General features: G+C 40.6%; 1 protein-coding gene across 1 annotated transcript; it reads left to right on the top strand.

Moving 5' to 3' along the window:
- The first annotated feature begins 1,960 nt into the window (after nucleotides 1–1,960).
- LOC119498546 (sodium-dependent neutral amino acid transporter SLC6A17-like) lies at nucleotides 1,961–18,919 on the top strand. The gene is made up of 12 exons (XM_037787513.1): nucleotides 1,961–2,284; nucleotides 6,129–6,590; nucleotides 10,452–10,609; nucleotides 11,488–11,614; nucleotides 12,973–13,154; nucleotides 13,246–13,356; nucleotides 13,445–13,686; nucleotides 14,609–14,801; nucleotides 14,893–15,085; nucleotides 15,307–15,466; nucleotides 15,623–15,785; nucleotides 17,610–18,919. The coding sequence occupies exons 2-12, from the start codon at nucleotides 6,308–6,310 to the stop codon at nucleotides 18,015–18,017; spliced, it is 2,220 nt and encodes a 739-aa protein (XP_037643441.1). The 5' UTR covers nucleotides 1,961–2,284; nucleotides 6,129–6,307; the 3' UTR covers nucleotides 18,018–18,919.
- Nucleotides 18,920–23,865: the final 4,946 nt, after the last annotated feature.

Genomic DNA, 23,865 nt, shown 5'->3' with positions numbered 1-23,865 from the left:
TGTGAGCGTGCCCCTCTGGCTAGTTCGTGGCCGCCGCTCATATGGCGGTTACAGCTGATAACTTCGTACCTGCTGACAGCTTCTTTGCAGAAGAGTAGCACCCACCCTCCGGCCCCCTCAGATAAACACTGTTAGCTCTGTCAGCACTGTTGGCCTTGTTTGCACTTGTTGTTTTCTAGCACCATTAGCTGCTAGAATCGTTAACCAACGAAGGTAAAAAGAGGAGATGTCATGTTTTATTAAATGGTCATGTCTTTGGGATACAACACATGCGCAGAGATCAAATGCACTCGCCGAAATTGAGCCAATAGCAACGCATGACCGCAGCTTCAGTTACACTGTGCATGTGTCATACCCCATAGCTCGAAGCTTGAACGTTAGCTGCTATAGCACCGTCAGCTCCTAGCACCATTAGCTGCTATAGCACCGTTAGCTCCTAGCACCATTAGCTGCTATAGCACCGTTAGCTCCTAGCACCGTTAGCTGCTATAGCACCGTTAGCTCCTAACACCGTTAGCTGCTATAGCACTGTTAGCTCCTAGCACCGTTAGCTGCTATAGCACCATTAGCTACTAGCACCGTTAGCTGTTATAGCACCATTAGCTACTAGCACCGTTAGCTGTTATAGCACCATTAGCTACTAGCACCGTTAGCTGCTATAGCACCGTTAGCTGCTATAGCACCATTAGCTACTAGCAACGTTAGCTGTTATAGCACCGTTAGCTGCTATAGCACCATTAGCTCCTAGCACCTTTAGCTGCTATAGCACCGTTAGCTCCTAACACCGTTAGCTGCTATAGCACCATTAGCTCCTAGCACCTTTAGCTGCTATAGCACCGTTAGCTCCTAACACCGTTAGCTCCTAACACCGTTAGCTGCCATAGCACCATTAGCTACTAGCACCGTTAGCTGTTATAGCACTGGTAGCTCCTAGCACCGTTAGCAAGGAGGGTAAAAAGAGGAGATGTCACATGTCATATATTTGGGGTACAACACATGCCACTCGCTGAAATTGAGCCAATAGCAACGCATGACCGCAGCTTCAGTTACACTGCCCATGTGTTATTATACCCCAGAGTTCAAAACCATGTCCATGCCTCTTTCAATAGGCCTTGACCACTACTAGCACCTAGCACCAATAGCTGCTAGCAACATTAGCAACTAGCACCATTAGATACAAGCACTGTTAAACAAGGAAGGTAAAAAGAGGAGATGTCATGTTTCATTAAATGGTCATATCTTTGGGGTTCAGGCTCAGTCGTGGCCATGTTGCGAGATGTTTGGAGCTCTGAATGCTCTGAATTTTGAATTTAGCACCATTAGTTTATGATTTATTTATATTAAGGTTTATTCATAGGTGTAGAGTTACATTTTACATCACTGGTAAAATAAAGTATTTGCTCCTCTTCAATTGCAAAATGTCCTTCATTTCTCTCTGTCACTGTTAATTCATCATTTGGTTTATTTTGTTTGTTTATTTATTTTGCATAATTTAAGAACAACAACATAACAAAAAAATAATATAATATATTATATTTATTATTATTATTGGAATAATATAAAGTGCAGGAAGAGGCAAAAAAAAAAAAACACTGGGCTTATCTGAAGCCTCCACCTAGAGACAAGATTAATATAAAGAAATTATAAGACTGCATAATAGTTCATATATCTATTATGAGTTTTATTCATTTATTCATGCTCATTGGGAAAAGACATGTGTTTCTCGTCCCAACAATCTCACTGTTTGAGGCTACAACTGTGTTTTTGGGATGCTAACAGTATATTTTTGTCACCTTCAGAATAAACCCTGTTGTAGGTTATTTCTGCCTCTTGCTGACAGGCTAGTGTTGAAAGACTTAAATGTTTTATCAATTGAAAATGACGACAGCTGCGTCAGACCATCACTTCCTCAGGTAGGAGTGGATAACCTTGACAAACCATCCTTTTCTCTCTCTCTCTCTCTCTCTCTCTCTCCCAGCAGCATCCCACCTTGCCATGCACAGATGATGCTGTGATGGTCCAACAACAAGAGAGTGAGTGGCAGGTGATATTTGTCATAGTTGTTAATGAGCAGCACTTTGTGCGTCACGGTGCGTCCCGGACTCTCCAGCCTGCATGTTAATGGGCAGCAGAGCAGCATGTGATCCTCCAGTCCGCCAGTAGTCATCCAGCCACCACACCGACACCGACACACTAGTGCTGCACGGAGGATCTATTCAGGACACTTTATTCTGCGTTCATAATAAAAACCCTGGATATTGTTGATTGCTGCTAAAGACTCCAGGTGAGAAAGATTTTGTTTTCCTAACACCCCTCCACATGTGCATCTCTCTCTCTTCCCAAATATCCTTGATGCAATATACACCTCAAGTGCAACTACCTTTGTTTACATTTATTTATTTATTACATCTACCCTACCTGTTTTACAAGTGCAATTACCTCTGTTTACATTCATTTTTATATTTTATACTTCTAGTGTAATACCTCTGTTTATGTTTATTTGTTACATCTACTTTACCTGTTTTTATTTGCTTTATAACTCTGTGTGTTTTTACCTGTTTTATGTTTTATCTGCCTCGTTTAGTCTTGTCAAGTATTTGTTTTAAAGCACATGACCAGAAGTGGTAAACTGTGAATCTCGTTGTATTTAATACAATGACAATAAAGCTTTTCTATTTTATTCTATCACCTCAAAAGAAAGTTCACATACAGCTGCAAAATAGTTTAATTTTATGTCTTTATAAAGACACAGCTTTATTTTGAGTCCTGTTGAAGTTCGTGTACAATTTTGCATCGTGATGGAAAATGTGTTCTGTTTCTTTACGCACAGAGGTCAGACAATAATCGTCTTTGACCTTGATTGTGTTGCGTTTTTTAAAAGTCGTCGCATCCCTCGTGATTAGCAGTGAAGCCAGAGGTGGAAACATCTGGGCTATCAGCATCAGCACCAGTATGTGTCACCATGGTGTTCACAATGAGTGATATCTGAGCTGTGGTGTTGATTATAGTGAGGAGGGCATCCACGAGGTTTAGCTGCTCTCTTCAACTAGATTATATTTTACAGATTAAAAAAAAGTACAAATCTGTGTCTTTAGATTGGAAAAAGCAAATTTGTCATGTTTTAAGGGCACTTAGAACAACATTTCACAGAGAACATTAGTCATAAACTCTGATCTATCCCTTATAATCACCTAGTTCATCACTCCTCTATGAACTGTACAGCAGCAAAACTATCATTTGGATTTGCTCTGGTTATAAAACAAATCCTATGAAAACTGAATTTTCCAAACTGGTCATTCATTTCTTAAAGTTCTGAGATCTAATGGGCTGTTTCCAGTAAAGTTAAGTAAAATAAAGTGAATGAGTTAGTTGTTAAAGGCTTCAGGCATTCAATACTTTGTAATTTCCAGTGTGAAACAGCTGATAAACCACTAACTGCAGGTTTGGATTTGTAAAAGAGGCTGGTAATCGATCAATAAGGATTCATGAACTATAGGCGAGGACTTTAAACAGGACTGACTATTGAAGCTGATATACCTGCTGTTTTCCTCCTGTTAGCTATGTGTTATATTATGTTACTGGAAGTGGTTGGAAACCTCATTATCTATTCAAATATAACTTGTCTGACAGTGAAAACAGTGACGTGTGAGAGAGTGTGTTCACAGTTAGAGGGCTCAACTTATTAGTGAATTTTTTTTTTTAAAAGTGTGATTTCTTAACAGGGATTTCTGAAGTGCTACAATAGGCCCTCAGTATTATTTATAGTTATTCAGATGTGTTGTTTTTAATAAACTGTGATCATTTTGGAATCACAGTTGCTTAAAGCTGAGGCGACAAGTCAATTAATGATTAGTTGATTGACAGAGAGCTATTTTTGATGATTGAGTAAGAATTTCCGTGATTATTTTAAACAAAAAAAAAACAACCATTTCCTTATTCCAGCCTCTCATTTGTGAGGATTTGTTGCTTTTCTTTGTCATTATGTGACAGGATATCTTTGGGTTTTGGACGAATCAAGCCATTTGAAGACATCAACTTTGGCTTTAGGAATTTGTAACTTTGGCTGCACAATTAATCTAAATTTGGCTGCAATATTTGTGTAAAAAATGGCAAAATGCGTGTCAAAATACCATTTTAAATTAAATATTATGGTGCTGCAGAGATGTTCTGGCCTACACGTCATCTTCTAAAGACTTTTGCTGTTGCAGTATCAACCAAAATAATCACAATTAGATCTTTTTTCAAAACTGTTCAGCCTTATTTGTGACAGACATTTAGTTTTTTACTTTTTTTTCTGACGTTTTATATATGAATCAAGAAAATAATCTGCAGATTAATCAACAATGAAAATATATACGGTACATCCATTTGTTAGAGTCACAACAGAAGACAGTTGCACACACATATGACAACCCGCCATCCTGCTCATTGTCTGCTGTAATGTACAGAAAATGACTGTATATTGCACCCTCTGGTGTTGATGTGACATTTCATCAGAATGAGCATGAGTAAGTAATTTAGTAGAAGTGATGTACAGGATGTGGTAGTGAAGAAATACCCTGCATATATGCATGCTTTCCCTTGTTATGAAGACTAAATATACAAAGATCAGAGACATTATAAAGTCATGGAGGGAGAACATCTCTTTATTGTGGTATGAAATGATTCCACACAGTCAGGCTGTTAGTATCAGTTGAGGTCATCTAAACTGTGTGTTGGTTGGGTTTTTCCAGCAGGATTATTCGTCGTGTGTTTTCATTTCCCACTGCTGGCTTCATGATGCAGCCTCTGATTGATATTACGTGTCTTGTATGCTGTAGGATGGGATTGAATGACAAGACAGGCAGAGAGGCAGCGGCGCTGGGGGCTTTACAGTTAATGCACACAGGATTATAAAGACTTGTGAATGGCCTCTGGATTATTGCATCACAGGCTCATCTTGACATGCACAGAGGAGGAAATCTGTTGTGGGATGAAAAATGCATAAACGAGTTAAAGCAAATGCACATTCTGAGGACGTATTAAGTTGAGTTTCTGGAGTGTTTGTATCATTGTTGTCACTGAGAGGAGCTCTGAGAGTGATTGTGTGGTGAATCTGCTGGTAGTAACAGAGTTTGTTTCAGGCTGATGTAAGCAGTGACGACGAAGCCTTGTGTGCATCATTGCTGTTGCATCACACTCGAGGTGCAGCATCTTCATTTAGCCGTACATTTTCCTTCTGCTTTGACAGGACTTTGATTATTTGATCAGTCACAAGCAACACAGAGAATCATCTGCATTCATAGCCAGTTGTGAGTTTTATTCATCTTTTCCTCTGACGGTGTTCAGATAACCGAAGATTCGCAGTTTTGCACGTCACTGGACAGCAGATTTTTTTCATAATGGAGAAATGAGTCACTCAATAAGTAATGAGCCTGCACCAGGGCTCGTGATGTGGATCAAGAGAACACATGACGGCACTTCATCCAAAGCATCATGTTCACTTCCTCCATTACGTTTTGGGTCGAACCAACCACTCCCTGAGAGAGGGGTGAGGCTGGATGTTGCAGTGAGGCTTCAGAGGATTATGGGGATTTACAGGGGGGGAAAAAAAGCTCCACTAAAGTTAAGCTTTGCAGAACAGGGAAATTAAATAGAACAATTTGCAGGATTGGGAATTTTTTTGGGACCAAAAACACTGCGTGAGAGACAAAGAGCTGTGGTGTAAAAAAAATGTCTGTTCAAGTCCCTGCTGAGTTTGTGTTGAAAGAATGGGGTTAAATTGACACACACAGGTGTGACGGATGGTCTCCTGTCTTTATGTTGACATCCTTCATGGCTCTGGAGAAGCATAACCATGTCTTACAATCCATTGTCTCATTACGAACCTAACCAAGCACTAAATGGAGGAATAATTGTGTCAGCGACTGTGTGAAGTGTTATTTAAGGATCACAGCCAGGAAAAGGAAGCTTGAAATGACTGTACAATAAATGAGCCTTGACAAGGGCACCAACCTGGCAATCTTTTATTTAAAATGGAGACTATTTATGGGATTTTAGTCCAATAATAGAAGAGTATTACATTTTAATTTTTGATGATGTCCTTGAAACATAATTTTCTATTTGACCTTTGTGTTTTTCTGATGCAGGACTGAGGCCCAGACCTAAACTCCAGCTGCTGTCACTCCTCAGCATCTCCCCACCAGCTATATATATCCACCTCTTCTCCACTCTGCCTTTATCACCTTTCTCTGTTCCCACCAGACTCCATCTCTCTCTTTCTCTCTCTCTCCACCCCCACCCCCCTTTCCGACCCTCAGCCTCCCCGATGCCTAAGAACAGCAAGGTGACGCAGCGCGAGCAGAGCCATGAGCACGTCACGGAGTCGGTGGCTGACCTGCTCGCACACGAGGAGCCGCTGGACTACAAGAACAGCTCCCTGAACGTCGGAGGGGCCGCTGGGAAAAAGGTCCCGCAGATAGAGGTGCCCGAAAACGATGGACGCCCTGCCTGGAACAGCAAACTGCAGTACATCCTGGCCCAGGTGGGCTTCTCTGTGGGCCTGGGGAACGTGTGGCGCTTCCCTTATTTGTGCCAGAAGAATGGAGGAGGTGAGTCACTGCATTAGTCCAAGCTGCAGCGTTGCAGAAAGGCACAGTCAACCAAGTGACCTATCACATTCACTACAGAGTTCCTTCTACTTTTTCAGTAACTGAAATCAGTAACTTCATCTTAACTTTAAGGCCCACAGTGGGAGGATGTTACCATGACAAACAATGTGAAGTGGTTACGCACATCCAAAACCGTTGTCGGCAGGTGCTGGACCAGTAGAAGACAGCAATGAAAATATAAATAAAAGGTCCATACACTGTAGCTCCCTTAAATGCAATTTATTAGCACATCCTCAAGTGACGTTTCAAGCAGATGCTCTTCTTCAGACTGTTGTTACCTTGACCCTTTGAGATATAAAAAAAAAGAGACAATATGACAGACAGTAATATACGTTGATAGTGTCTCCAACCCAGGGACACTGAGAATAAAGCAAGCGGCAACCTGCTGAGAAATGAAGCCAACGCGGAAGTGCCAAAAACTGCAGTTCCTCAAATGACCACTTGAGGCTGGCTCCAAAATCGAGTCATTCCCCGTAAACCCCCATATGCCCAACTTTACAGCAGAAATAAACATGTTTACAGCCTGGTACAAAAAACGGTTTTGGTTTTATAGCTAATTTCCCCATTCATGACAACTGCGTGGGGTGTTAATTTTTATATAACTCACCCGTTTGACTTATATTAAGGCTTAAAGTTCGGAATAATTAAGCTTTAAGTGACAGGTGGGTGCCCTAGCAGGTCGCTAGCTGCTAGCTGTCTGTTCTCCTGCGTCACCTCATCTCCACCGACGAGCCACCTCTTTGCCCATTTTGGATTAGCCGTGAGTTGGTTGGCGGTGTAGTCACTGCTAAGATGGCAACGGCTGGAGCCACCCACTTTGAGCTTAACAACGGCTCTTCACAAACCTATGGGTAACGTCACGGAGACTACGTCCATATTTTATAGTTATTGTATAGTGGAATAAACAGAGTGCTCCAATTTTCACTGTGATGTTGTATTTTTCTACTAATAAACACTAATGCCATCTGACTGTTTAAAAGATGATATAATCACAAAAGTTATAAACATAGCAACTTTACGTATGTTTTCCATGAAGCGTAACGTGTAATAAATGTGATTTTCAAAATTAAAAAAAGGGGTTCAGCTATTTATGATCCCCATCAGGATAATTTGATCCCCTGACTTTGGCACAGTCATCGGGATCAACGTTTTAATTTGTCCAATACTTTGGTTTATGACCAAACGCCTGCAACCACGGTTTTACACTCTGCGACTCACGTTATCGCAGTTTCACAAGTGTGTCGGAAAACTACGGTGGCCTTCAGGTAACATAAAAACGTAAAAGTCTCTCTCTAGAGCCAGTGCTTGGTTTGTCCGTTCTGGGCTACTGTAGAAACATGGCGGACTCTGTGAAGAGGACCAGCTCCCTATGTAGATATAAAGGCTCATTCTAAGCTAACGAAAACACAATAATTATTAGTTTCAGGTGATTAAACACTAATGAAAACTTCGCTATGAATATTATATTCCATTTCTGCTAATAGATCCCCCGAAATGTTTCACACTGTTCCTTTAACACTGTGATATTGATTTGATTGATTGCCTAGTCCCATTTGACACAAGTGATCTGTTGTTGAAATCTTTCACATATATAAAGTCAACATCTGCTCAGCTTCTTGTTTAGCGTGTCACCTTCACTAGGTCAGTTACCAGCGACCATCACAAACTACATGCAGCTTCCATTCAGGACAGAAGTGCCAAGAGAGCAGCTGTATTGTGCAGAAAACAGCCCAGTCTAAATATAACTGCGTTATTGATTACTACTGCCGACAGGACAGTCTGGGCTCCGCTGATACTCTGGTAAACAGAAAAGGGCTCGATAAAAAATGTAACTGTATAGTGATGAGGGTTTGGAGCGTGTAACCGGAGGCGCACACAGTGAAAACCTGAGTTCACTATAGCGGGAGAAACATCTTGTCATCATGGACTGATAAGACGTGCTGCTGCTCACATCGCTCCAAGTCTTTAACGTTGTTGTGTTTGCTGCTTTACTGCCTGTGTCTGATTTACTGCACACAGGCAGGATTTATTGCTTATATGGAGGATTTACTGTCGGTAGACTCTCAGACCAGGCACGTTATGTGACCGGACAAGCGGCCATTTTTCACTCCGTAATTGTCCGTCTGGCAGCCAATTACAGACACATTAAAGGTCTGTGTTGTTTGGGAGTTATCGCTGTGTGGGCTTCTCTCTCGTTTATGTTGTTTCTCTTCACCCTTTAACATCCTCTATCATTCCTCCCTCCATTGTCACATCTTTATATATATCACATTATATAATCTGTGATGGAGCAAATCCTGGCAAAGGCCCAAAACTCCTCACATTTACCCTCACTCTTCTCTCTATTTCATCTTTCTTGATTTAGCCTTTCGCCTCCTCTCCTCTCTCTTTGCCTCTTTACTCCGCCCACCGTCAAATGTTTGTGTCTCTGTATGTAATTCCTACTTTGTACTATGTATTAATAGTAATACGTGTTTGCCTGCTATAAATCCCAGATGATGAATCACCCTTCACATAGCTGCATCCTGATTACGCCTCCACTGGATTAAGCTGCAAAGAGACAAATTTAGACTTACATCAAAATTAAAATGAAATTCAAAGGATGTTCGTCAGTGGAGTCGAGGACCTTACGTTTGAGAGGAGCCGGGTGGGGGAGGGAGTTCGGTAAATATATCTCACTGGATCACATTTTTTTAACAGTTAAACTTATACCAAAGTTGCTGAATTACTGTACAAATGACACTGGTGTTAAAACAGCGACGTTTATACTCACATTGTTAAAGAACAATTCCAGTATATTTGCATGTTTTAGTCTATTTATTACAAATCACTCATAGAATGACCGGAATAAATATATTTAAAAACAGTTTACTGTCCTTTAAAAATACAACAGCTGTTTCAAAAAGGTGCTGATTCATTTCTGTGGTCATTTTTGAGACTGTTTGTGATGTTTCTGTTGGATTACATTATACTGAAAGTTTCTAATACTTTTACTAGAAAGAAAAAATATTAAAAACTGAATGCAGTCTAATACAACAGCAGCCTCAAAACATATGATTTACTGTAATTTATGAGCAACCAAGGAAGGTACTGGTGTCAACAAAAACCAAAGCAGAATTTTGCAGCAATATTGCACACTGTGAAAAGTGGTTGGATGTAAAGTATACGTTATTTAAAGTAAAATATTAAATCTGTAAGGAAAAGTCAACTCCTACATAGTCTGGAAAAATGATATTCTTTAATTCCTATATTAGTTTGTTTTGTGTTATTCTTTAGGGGAATACTTTTGTGTCTGTGGCAATTGTCAGAAAAATACAACAATAAAAGTAGAGTTGCAACGATTAATTGATTAGTTGTCAACTATTTTGATAAATGATTAATTGGTTTGAGTATTTTTGAGTAAAAAAAAGTCTAAATTCTCTGATTCCAGCTTCTTAAATGTGAATATTTTCTTGTTTCTTTACTCCTCTGTGACAGTAAACTGAATATCTTTGAGTTGTGGACAAAACAAGACAGTTGAGGACGTCATCTTTGGCTTTGGGAAACTCTGATCGACATTTTTCACCATTTTCTGACATTTTATAGACCAAACATCTAATCGATTAATCGATAATGAAAATAATCGTTAGTTCAGCCCTAAACAAAAGACATCAAAATTAAGGATGGACATCACTCTTGTTTTTCTGTGTTGGTGTTTGACTTCCCTTCCATTTTTGTTTAAACTGTACAAATTGACTAATTTGCCCTGAAATGCTTCATACAACGTGCAGTTTAAGCTCAACAAGCCTTCCTGTTTTCCAGGTGCCTACCTGGTTCCCTACTTCATCCTCCTCCTCATCATCGGCATCCCACTCTTCTTCTTGGAGCTGGCTGTGGGTCAGAAGGTCCGACGTGGGAGCATCGGCGTCTGGAACTACATCTGTCCCAGTCTAGGTGGGATAGGGATGTCCAGTCTGATGGTGAGGGGAAAAAGCACAGATATTTTATTTTCAGAATTATCTATCATCTCTAAAGCAGGAAGCCTAAAACATGCACTTCATTTCTTTAGTGTGCTGTAGTTGTTAAAGGCTTTATGGCACCTCAGAAAAGCAGCTTGACAGCAGTGAGGTGGAGAGAAAAGGCGTGGGTCCTCTGATAAGAATCAGGGAGGTTGTGATGGAGGAAGAGCTGTCAAAAGCCTGCAGTTAAACAGACGCACATCTGCTGAATGTGCACCAGTATTAGGGGGGAAAAAGCCACAGTTATGTCTATGTGGTAATTTATAATATTATGTCTTTTGTCTGCATGAGCAGACTCTTTGAATATCTATCTATCTGAGGGACAATTTGATCCCTAATTTAAAGGAAGTATGGCTTTGTGTGCCTCGTGCATGTGTATAGCATGCCACAACCATGAAACTGATATGGCAAAGAGCAGGATAAAGTTACAGGAACATCTGGAGTCACCACAACAACCTTCACACCGCCTCAGGCTTTCTTGGGATTATGGGAGGTATTGATGTGCTCGGGAGTGAAAGGTAGCCTTTCTTTGGAGTTGCACGGCTGGCGCAGAAGCAGCTATAAATAACTCGCAGAAGATCAGTGTTGAAAAGAGAGCACTTTAATTATTCATGCTTTCCTCAACCTTATTTAGCTTGTGAATGTCCTGGCTGGCAAGACTCATCAGAAGACTGACAGCAACATGGAACATGCACAAAGCACGCTGCCTCATTTACATACTTCCATCACACTCTACAGATCTTATTATACAGTTTAGTGGAGATATGAAATTTTACACCTTATACTGGAAAATGTAAATAAACAGATCTGTCTGTCTGTCTACCAATCTATCCATCCAGGTGTGTGGCTTTGTGGGTCTCTACTACAATGTGATCATCGGCTGGAGCATCTTCTATTTCTTCCAGTCCTTTCAGTATCCTCTTCCGTGGGCCGAATGTCCAATCAGAAGGAATGGGACACTTGCCAGTGAGTGACGTTAAATACAAACTAACAGTTTTCTGTGTTTGGTTGTACTTAGCTCCACCCTCTCGTGTCACACACAAAAAAAACAACATTGCGACGGCACAAAATGCTGAACTCAAGGCTTCAAAACGGTAGTCCACAAACCAACGGGTGACATTACGTCCACTTCTTATATACACAGAACTACATTGCCATTAAAGCCATGCTGCTAGAAATCATAGACAAGTAATACGATGTCAGTGCAGAAACACTTTGCCTCCCTGGATTACGTAATATAAGTGCTATGATGAAATTGTAATCAATCAAAGGCACAGGAACACAGGAGAGTTTTTACTGAACAGCATGCCAACTAAATGCAGTCTCAATCCCCGGGTTTATTCTTCATGGATATAAAATATGTATTCTGGCCATTAAGTGGTTTATAATACTGACCAGTTTGTGTTTGTTGTTTCAAATCGACCTGTTGAGCCAAATGCCATTACAATAGATTAATGCTTCATCGCCTAATATCAAGAGTGCGTACATTTTCAGGATTATGTAATGGATGTGCGTGGTTCTTCTCACAATAATTCTTCAATGGGCTGCCATGGTACAACAAGCTTTAGGATTAAATTTGCGGCCTCAGCCTATCGACACACCTGCAGCAGTCAGGTTAGACAAATTGTGTTAACTTCCTTACAACTATCTGTCACGACTTCACGGACGTAATCCAGATTAAAACCCTCTGGAGTTCATTTGATTATAGAGGCGATAATAATATAAACACTCAGCATGTGTGTGACTCAGCGAGGCTGCTGGCAGGAAGACAAGGAGATTCAGACTGAAGGACGCTAACGCTGAAGGACAGCAGCAGAATGTAAACATGTCACTGTGTGTGTGCTTCTCATATATCCAGTGTGACCAGACAGTAATTCATTTAGCAGAAGCCGTCTTGATTTCATCAGAATTAGATCATCATACATCTATAAAGAGCTTTCCCTGCACCTGGATGTGTATATGTGTCTGTCTGTGTGCATCCACATACATGAATCTGCACCATCCTGCAACACTGCTGACTCTACACTCTCACACACAGTATATATATAATACTATAATTTCTCCAAGGTAAGAATATACTGTGTTGTGAATTGGAGGTTCATGCTTTGCATACTAAGCACACAGTCGACCTTGTTTAGCTCCCTTTACGTCCGAGATATGTGTAAACCAGCCGGGAAATGAGATATTGACCCAGAGCAAACACTCATTATATTTCTCCTTCTCCACGACATCCAAACCTCCCCGCCGCATCTTCACACCTGTTTCTCTTCCTTCATACTCATTATCGCCCAAACTTAAAGCTCTTCTTTATGCAAAACATACAGTTGTGGAGCCGGAGTGTGAAAAAAGCTCGGCCACGACCTACTTCTGGTACCGTCAGACTCTGAACACCACCAGCACCATCGCAGAGAGCGGCGGCCTCAACGTGAAGATGACCCTGTCTCTGCTGGTGGCGTGGATCATCGTCTGCCTCGCTGTCATCAAGGGGATCGCCTCCTCTGGGAAGGTAGTGGAGAGGATGAGGCAGAAATGGATGATGTGATGAGAGAAAAATATGTTTTTCCTTACTTGATTGTGTGTGTTTTTCACTTTCACAGGTGATGTACTTCAGCTCTCTGTTCCCCTACGTGGTGCTGTTCTGTTTCCTGGTCAGAGGTTTAATGCTGAAGGGATCAATAGACGGCATCGCTCACATGTTCACTCCCAAGGTGAGACTTTCTTCCTCCCAGTATTTTTAATCAGCCACACTGAAAAACTGCTCAACGATCTGACTTTCTCTCTCCATCTCTCTCACAGTTGGAGAAGATGCTGGAGCCGCAGGTGTGGAGGGAGGCAGCCACCCAGGTGTTCTTCGCCCTGGGTCTGGGGTTCGGAGGAGTCATAGCCTTCTCCAGCTACAATAAGATCGACAACAACTGTCATTTCGACGCCGTGCTCGTCTCTGTCATCAACTTTGCCACTTCCATTCTGGCCACGCTGGTAGTGTTTGCCGTGCTGGGCTTCAAGGCCAACATCATGAATGAAAAATGTGTCGTAGAGTAAGTTCACACCTGCAGAAGCTGTTGATCGTTATGTACCATTCAAATCTTTAAAGCCAAAAAATTTAAACAAAAGCAATAAAAAAGAGCTTGACCATCTCAGACACTTGTTTGTTTCACGTGAAATAGTTAATTTCCTGTCGCATACTGTACATAAAACAAAAATTATAGCCTGAATTTTCACGACATAAAGGAAATAATAAACAACACAACATCATGACAGTAAAGATGTTAATGAAATCCTCTTTCTGTACATACATATCGTATATATTACAGTGTAATACAACGATTAGTCAACTCATCCATTAGTCAGATCGACAGAGAACAAATCGACGACTATTGTGATAATCAACCAATCGTTGAACATCCTGTTTTCAGCCTCTCAAATATGGAGATTTTCTGCTTTTCTCTGTTTTATATCATATTAAAGTGAATATCTTCGGGGAATTGGACTGACAAAACAAGACATTTAAAGACATCACCTTAAAAATTTGAGAAACTGGAAAGGACAATTTTCACTGTTTTTTTTTAACATTTTATAGACCACAATTAATCGAGAAAATAATCAGGAAATTAATCGATAATGAAAATAATCATTAGTTGCAGCCCTAATGATATGTACATATTATCTTGTCGGTTTCGTACTCAAGTCAAAGCAGACTATATCCTGTATATACACTCTCAATACATGCACATAAAACCACTTCTGTAAGTAGCGTAACTCACACAGTATTTATTCTGTATATACAGTACATAACAATCTGACTTGTAAATAACTGTAATGGGGTCCAACCCTTGTCTGTATATAACATGTACATGTTTAACTTTGCTTGATATCTTTGTTTAGCTGTATATCTGTATCATCCTCTAAATGTGTGTACTTGACCAATAAAGTTCTAATCTGATTCTTTTATCTCTGTAGGAATGCAGAGAAGATCCTGGGATACCTCAACTCTAACGTCCTGAGCCACGATCTCATCCCTCCGCATTTGAACTTCTCCCATCTCTCCACAGAAGACTACGCTGAGATGTACGGGGTCATCAAGGCGGTGAAAGAGGGCAGCTTCACCGAGCTGGGTCTGGATCCCTGTGTCCTGGAGGACGAGCTCAACAAGGCGAGTCTTTGGCACAGGTTCTGTATATTAGACTCTTTTTACACCTGTCAGTCTGTTTCTTGACTTCAGTCCTCTGACCGTCTCTCTGCAGTCTGTCCAGGGCACCGGCCTGGCCTTCATCGCCTTCACAGAGGCCATGACTCATTTCCCGTGGTCTCCGTTCTGGTCGGTCATGTTCTTCTTCATGCTCATTAACCTCGGTCTGGGCAGCATGATCGGCACCATGACCGGCATCACCACACCGGTCCTCGACACCTACAAGGTCCAGAAGGAGCTTTTCACAGGTAGTGATTCCCCACTGACTGGACACTGTATGCTATTAGTAGTTGAAACCCCTGACTCGGCACCGCATTAAAGCACATTTGGGATGCATTAAGCTTTCTATTATTGCTCCGAGTGTACTGACTGCAAAACACTCACAGTAAACAAAACTGTTCTATTTTCCATTGTCTCCTCTTTTCCCCTGAAGGAGCGCTAATCTTTCTTCTTCTCTGGTTTGTTTCAGTGTGTTGCTGCATTGTGGCCTTCTTCTGTGGCCTGTTGTTCGTTCAACGCTCAGGGAATTACTACGTCACCATGTTTGACGATTACTCTGCGGGATTGCCTCTCACAGTTGTGGTGATTCTGGAGAATCTGTCTGTCGCTTGGGTTTATGGCACAAAAAGGTACAGCTGGCTATAGGTTTGTGTGTCTGCAATTCATCACGCTCAAATTTGAAATATAGAAATAAAACTGGAACGGAGGAGAGTTAAATAAGCGTAGAATTGTACAAAGGGACATTTCTCATTACTGCTATGTTTTTGTTGTTCTTTCTCCGTCAGGTTCATGCAGGATCTGGAGGACATGTTGGGTTTTCGACCATGTAAGATCTATTTCTACCTGTGGAAGTACGTCTCCCCTTTCTGTCTCATTGTGCTCATCTCAGCCACTGTCATAGAGATGGCCATCAGCCCACCAGGATACAACGCCTGGGTCGAAGAGCTGGTCAGTCTGTCTTCATTTATGTTTGAGCTTTCTTTTATTTGTTATATTTGCCTGTTAAAGGGTTTTTCCTTCCATCAGGTCTGGAGTCAGAGGGTTCAATAAGGAAATAAGGAATTAGGGTAACACTTCATGTTACACGTCCTCAAATTTCATGGTAATTCGGTGATAATTAGAAGTAACCTACTTGAAATTTCTTTGGAATTACTGCCAATTTACCCCAATATTTAGTTCAAAATTCATCGAAAATTACTTTAGTATAAAAATTATTTAATAATTATATGCTGAAATAGCATATAATCATTCAAATAGGGCCCTTAGGCTTGAGAAGCGGCTGTGCGCTGCTCTTCATCGGAGGTGGAAAACCAAAACTAACAGAAGACACTTCTGATCAGACACAAATCTCACCATTTTGTGACTTATTGTCTACACAAATGTAACCTGGTAGCTAATGTAATGATTCAGGGAGTTTTTTTAAGAAATTTCAAAGAAGTAATTTGCTAATTATTATCTATTTACCAGCAGACATGGAAATAAAGCACATCAATTAAGTTAATATTAATTTTCGATAGATTTTGAGGTAAATTTTGGGGTAATTGGCAGTAATTCCAAAGAAATGTCAAATAGGTTACTTACTAAGTATCACCTAATTACCATGAAATTTGCAGACCTGTAAAATGAAGTGTTACCGGAATTAGTACTAAAGTCTCATAGACAAACATGTGTCCCCAAAAAGAACACTGGTATTTAAGACAATAGGTTTGTCTCATTGCATGTATGTAAGGTAATAACACAAAGCAGGTGTTCAGACCGAATGTGCTAATTGACTAAACACAAAGTACAGCTGAAGATGATGGGAATGTGATTTTAATTTGTCTAAAGTATTGGACAAATTAAGATTTTGACCTGATGATGGCGCCAGACGAAAACTTGTAATGGTCACTAAAGTTATTACACTTCATCCTGAGAGGAAAATGGATGTGAGTACTGAACGTCATGGCAATCCATCCAAAAGTAACAGAGCTGCCAGATGAGAAATGTTAAATTATCGTACCAGAGGCTTAAAATGATGGTATTTTGAGGAAAATGATTGTACGAGAGTCATAACCACAAGAACAAATAGGCGTTTTTGTGTAATTTTACAAAACACATGACTTTTTGATGCGCCTACAAAATCTAACCACATCGTTTTTTTGTTTTTTTTAAAGCAAGCTGACGAAGCTATAATGTATGGATATGTGTCCATAAATCCACCAGTCTGACACTTTTTGTAATAGCCTGCTGTTACAAAATTAAATGACAAGACTGGGGGACTGTTCATATTCTGCAGTAAAACAGTTAAGGCCATCAGCTAACTAAATAAATAACTGGGCTTACTGGTGCTGGTAATTAAGATGAGACAGCGCAGACTAATTATCGTACATCTGGCAATGCTGAAAAGTGAACAAATTTGAACGATAGAGGTAACGTCAGGGATCACCAAAGTCAGCCAGATTTATCCTCTGGGAACATTGAATGTCTTTATAAAATTGTATGGCAATCCATCCATTAGTTGTTGAGATATTTCAGTCTGAACCAAAGTTGTGGGCCGACCTACCAGCTAGCGCAGCTTAAAAAACACTATTATTCTCCATCACACACAAAACAACCTGCTGATCTCTTACAGTTTATACTTACAGGTAAAGATTTTTTAAGATTTTTTTATATGCCTCTCCATTTAGAGAAAAAAAGTCTTTGGATTACACATAACCACTAAATACCCCCTGTGTGTGTGTGTGTGTGTGTGTGTGTGTGTGTGTGTGTGTGTGTGTGTGTGTTTGTCTGCAGGCTCAGGAACGCTTCGAGAGCTATCCTCCCTGGGCGCTGGCCATGTGCTTCGCTCTCATCATCGTGGCCATGCTTCCTCTCCCTGTTGTCTACCTCGCCCGTCGCTTCAATCTGATGTCAGACGGCTCCAACAAGCTGTCCGTCTCCTACCGTAAAACCATGATGAAGGATATATCCAACCTGGAGGAGCAGGACGAGTCCAGATTCATCCTCGGCGCCAAGCCCGGAGAGGCGCCGCCATCAGCGCCGGCACGCAGGCCCTTCCTGACTCCAGGAGGGACCAAACCCCTGGACACCAACTCCCTGTCTCCAAACATCTGCTACGGTACAAGCTACCAGAACGCTGCCATCAGCCCCACCACGCCGACCACACCGACCACGCCCGCCACGCCAGAGTCTGACTCTTGACTGCTGTCCAAACAACAACCCTCTGACACCCAGTCCTGTTGCACAAGTTTACCTTCCAGCCATGAAGTCTCCACCGGGGGTCACTGCAGCGCTGAGAATCCACACCACTGCCCTGCTAACGCCACCAAACTGTATGTAGCCGCCCAATTTATCTGAACACACTCTTCCCTAAATAACACCAAGGAACCTCCTGCAGCAGGAGGAAAATAAACAGTAGATAAACAGTGAAATCAGGGCGAGATTGACAGTGACACACTGTCCATCTGTATCTATTCTGTATATAACATCACAGGGTTTATGTGCTTAGGATGAAGTTCTGTGATCTGCTTTTCTTTGCCTTAGTATAAGGATCCTCAGCAGACACAGCCTCCCCCCCGCCCCCCTCTCACAGTTTAATGCACATCCCTGTCTGCACAGTGCAGGGGATCTGAACGAATGAATGTAGTGCAGCCAGTGTGGTCCTGCTGGTTGAACTGGTTTTCACCCAGTACACTGGCACAGAGAGCCAAGATGAATGTGAGTTTAATTATTTTAAGGGTTAAAACCTGTCCTCAGTAGTGGTACTGTGTGTCAAAGCCACACAGTCCAAGTTTTTTTCTATTAAATCACAGTGATTTCAGTGAGTACATACGGTATGTCTACACCATAGACTCTATATATAGATGGACGACGCGTTTCCACTTCCTCCCACTGTACCAAAGTGAAACCAAAATATATTTGGAGTCCGAGTCTGCGTAGTAGTGATCGCAGGACTGGAGCCACGGTATCGCCTGAGCCAATCACGAGCCGAGCATGGCTGCTTGTTACCTGTTTGGCTCGAAGGACGCAACAACTAACCATAATATCTCTATAACTACATCTATGATCAAACTGACACGTTCTATTACACAGACTGGTGACGGTTATGGAAAGTTTAAATTACATCTCTCTCGTACAATTCCTGAGCCTACGGCTGCGCGACTACTTCACTCAGAGCAGCTGTCAGTCATCAGACATCTCACCCCCTTTTTATAGCATCAAATAACTAATTAAAACCAAATTTATCAGAAAAATTAACACTTGAACATACATCAGCGTGATAACAACTACCTAAAATGACAGAAACCATCTTTGGGAAAAATGTATTTGACGTGTACTTTGACTTTTTAGTTTGGCCCATGTCCATCCGCTAACATGGAGGGGGCGGAGTTTATGAGCTATACTGCAGCCAGCCACCAGGGGGCGATTGAGATGTTTTGGCTTCACTTTTGGGGAGCTGTCATATCGTCCATCGTTATACACAGTCTATGGTGTAGATCTGTTTTCACAGGGCTCTGTGTATTGTAAACTAGCTGCTCTAAAGACATACATTTATTTTCCATCCCCATCTCTTGCTGTGTTCTGTGTGTAGCCAGTATTGTTCTCTCTGTAAACAGTGGTATGCAGTATAGTAATATGATATAGGATAATATGATTTCAGTCTCATCGTCCGCGTTACACACACATTATAACTCGTGAAAATCCCTCATTTCAGTTTCTCCACCAAAGAGTAAAAAAGTCGACAATAAAACACTTGAAATCTACATATTTAGTTGTTGGAAGTGAACTACAAAGAGCACATAAGACTGAAACACAAAGGCACTCATATTCTTCAGTGACAGCTTGTTTATGTGAATTTGAAACAAATGTCCTCGCTTAATGCGGTTACAATGCTATGAAGGCACAAAAGAGATTTTACACAATTATTGTGCACAAGTGAATTACTAACTCTAATTGTTGACGCATTGTTTTGAAGATTTATGCACGCGTGGAATTAAAATAATTGCTGTCACACAATGAATAAGCAATATATATTTAGATTGGAGCACAAACTATGTTCACTATGGACCAAAAACATAATGAATATGAAATAGAAAAATCAGCAATGGACCAAACGATTAACGAACGAAATCCAAATAATGAAATATTAAACTCATCAGATAGTATGAATATCTGTAGGCCTTGAACATACTGTATATTCATGCACAAACAAAACATACATGCACACATATGCTCAAATGCACACTGTTTCTGTATCTATGTGGAGTAATAAACCTCATGAAGTGTTATTGAAACAGACAAACACCACACGGTTCCTTTGTGATGAAGATCTCTGATTTCTGGTTGAACGGATTCATTTTAGTGAATAGTTGTCTACAAAACTGTCTACAAGTTCAACCTGAGCACATTCAAGTTCCTGTCACATGGAAGAGGATACCTTTATTTATTTTTCTATCACAGTATTCAAAGCCATGGTGTTAAGGATTAAATGGACTATATTTATATTCCTGTATATTTGCATTGTATGTAGGTGTGATGAACAACAAAGATTTATCTTTTAAAAGTGACCAGTATATATAGATATATTTTCATCTTCTGTGATGCTTATTTAAATTGTATATCTAAAGACGTATCTATTTTGTAGTTTGTGTAGCTAATTCTTGTTGTGGGACGTGTGAAAACGCTGCTGGGACGTGGAGGTGATGTGTATGTAGTCTTGTTTGGGCAGCAGCTGGTTCTCTGTGTGTTCTTCTGGCTGCACCTGGTGATGTCTACTCACCTGTCCCCACACTGTAGCTGTACTGGTCTGCTATGGTTTTCAGCCACACTAGCACCACCTCCGTTTACCATCTAACACCATCTAGCAGGTCAAACTTTCCTCTTGTCCAACATTTCAGTTCACAGTATTAGGGCCACATTGAGGGGAAAAAAGAAATCTGAGATTTCGAGAATAAAGTCATAAGGTTACAAGAAAAATAGTTGTAATATTATAAGAATAAAGTCAGAAGTTTCTTGCATCTTGTGAAGTTATACTTTAGTATATGTTTCACAAATAATGAAATAATTAATCTTTTGGCACATTAGCACCACATTATTATAAGTATCAGGACCTTGAAAAGATTGTGTAAGAAACTGCGTTTATTCCGAAGAAAGAACCACACGGACCGGGGGGGAAATTGCCTCTTTTGTGGAGGAGGAAATTACGTTTTTTCTCGTAAAGTTATGACTATTCTCGTAATATTACCAACTTTATTCTTGATTTTTTTCCCCCTCAATGTGGCCCTAATGCTCCGACCTAAATTCATGACAGGTCATCTTTCAAAATAATTCCAGTCTGGCTCTCAGCTCCTTGAGATGAATGCTAAGATAGCATGCTAACAGGCTAAATGTTAGCAGCTTGTCCTGCTAATTATGAAATCACACTAACGTGCTGAAAATTATACGCTAAACATTGGCATGTTGTCATGCTACCTTGCTACCCTGCTACCAACCCAACTATTTGCTTTATAGTCATTTAAGCATCCTAAATTAGCTTCTTTTACAGTGTTGCGTATTTGAAGTGGTTAATTAACAAGTCAAATCAGACACTAACAGTGTCGGCCTATAGCTCCTTTTGAGTCAGCTGAATATATTCTAGTGATGTTAATATTGGATTTGATTTAGATATAACTGCCAGCGAGGCTTGCTGCCATCACTATACGCCCTTTTCACAGCAGCCGTTGTGACATGTCCTAGCGGGGTAAACACAGGTGTTATAAATAACATTAATTATGGTCCTGACTCACTGAGGAGTGCCAGGGACCGGGTATTGAATGCTGGCTCTCTGGAACGGCTGTGGCACACAAAATACTACGGAACCATAATTACCTACAATTACCTTTATTTACTATAATTGTCAAAAAAAATGTAAAATAACAAATGTCAAAATGGCTGCTGGGAAAAGGACCTATTCCCAGATTTGCAATTACAACTCAGAGAATGACATTAACATTGTTTTCCAACCAAGTTGCTTGTTATTACGGTCTAAATTATATGACATGAACGCGGCAAAAAGCACAGCTGCGCCTAACTACAGCTGAGACTGATGAGCCACATCAGAAGGAGCGCATTCAGACTGAATATGAAGCAAATAGTCACAAATTTACATACACAAAATTGAATGTTAAAGTGTTTTTTTGCAGTTCAAATTCGCACGCTCACACTTTTCCATGAATTGTATGTAATCACACTGTCTCCAAAATTCAAAACAATTTTGTTTTCTGTGTGTTAAGAGCATCGCTGTCTAGCAGGACCGCTAGTGTGGCTCTAAACTTAAAGTCTTGTTTCATCTCTCGTCTTGTTTTAGTCCGTGTGAGTCAGACACTTCCTGCTGAGAGTGTAGAGATCTCTCTGTTGTTCAACTCTGTAAATAATCTTGTGTAATCGAGCTATTCTGAAGATAGATTTTATCCGTGTGAAGTATGTCTTAAAAAGTAACTGTTTTAGCAGTAAATGCAACATAAAGTAATAATGAATGTGATTAATGCACTTTTTTTCACTGGGACTGCAAAAAAAAGTTAGCGTTTATTTTGTTGTCCTCATAGTGTAAAAGCAATACGAAGTTATAAAAGATGCAGAATAATATAAGATTGACACATTAGTGTTAATAGCAATGATTAGAGCTGCCCCTTACAGCCAAAGGGATGTTACGACTCTTCCTTACAAGTGCTGAAGTGTGTGTGTGCGTTTGTAAATATAATACGTGTGTGTGCGCGTGCGTGTGTGTGTGAACTATATATAGGTGTGTAGATTCCTTCTTATTACCTGTTGGTGCAGGGCCTTACTGAGCACACGTTTCAAGCACTGTCTGTACAGGAGACACGTTTATAAATGTCCCTTTACAGCTTCTTTCTCTCTCTTTCCTCAGTCATGTTATGATTGTATGATACTGACAATTATTGTAAAAAATTGTGAACATCACCAAAAATATTAATAATAAAGAGTGAACAAGCTGCTGTCGGATTTCTGGATTATTTCTTTTCTGGTTTGAAATTGAGTCAAAGTGAAAAAGTGAATTTATAATGTGTGGCATCGTCAGGAATGTTACTAAACTGTAGACTGTATATACTCTATAGATGGACGACGCGTCTCCAATTTCTCCCACTGTACAAAAGTGAAGCCAAAATATTTGTTTTGAATAAAGGAAGTTTTGAAAGCAGGAAAAAAACAAGAAAAGTGGGAGCTGCCATCTTGAGAGTCTACGCAGTAGTGATCGGGGGGGCTGGAGCCGCGGTATCGAAGTCCCGCCCACACACCCGCCCGAGCCACTCATGAGCTGAGCACGTCCACAGCTTGTTAGCGTGAGCCTCCTAGCTGCTACGTTAGCACCACGCTAGCTAAAGACACAACAACTAATATCTTTATAACTACATTTATGATCAAATTGACATTTATGATTAAATGTTCCATCACAAAGACTCGTAACGGTTATGGAAAGTTAAAGTTACATCTCTCTCGTACATTTCCTGAGCCTCCAGCTGTGCGACTACTTCACTCAGAGCAGCTGTCAATCATGACGTCTCAACCTTTTTTATAGCATCAAATAACTAATTAAAACCAAACTTATCAGAAAAATTAACACTTGAACATACATCAACGTGATGAGAACTACCTAAAATGACAGAAACCATCTTTTGGAAAATTTGATTTGACGTGTACTTTGACTTTTTAGTTTGGCCCATCCGCTAACATGGAGGGGGGCGGAGTTTATGAGCTATACTGCAGCCAGCCACCAGGGGGCGATCGAGATGTTTTGGCTTCACTTTTGTTGAGCTGTCATGTCGTCCATCTACAGTCTATGGTGTAGATCTGTTTTCACAGGGCTCTGTGTATTGTAAACTAGCTGCTCTAAACACATCCATTTATGTTCCATCCCCTGCTGTGTTCTGTGTGTAGTCAGTATTGTATTGTTAGCATAGTCATATGAGTGAGCGTGGCTGTAGGCTCTTGTTTAACAACTCTTTCTATATATCTATTAACTAAATTCCTGTTTCTTAAAATAATACAGAAT

Source organism: Sebastes umbrosus, chromosome 1 (genome assembly GCF_015220745.1).
Source record: "Sebastes umbrosus isolate fSebUmb1 chromosome 1, fSebUmb1.pri, whole genome shotgun sequence".
Lineage (NCBI taxonomy): Eukaryota > Metazoa > Chordata > Actinopteri > Perciformes > Sebastidae > Sebastes > Sebastes umbrosus.
The sequence above is the reverse complement of the archived record's forward strand: the minus strand, read 5'-3'. Positions and strand labels throughout refer to the sequence as shown.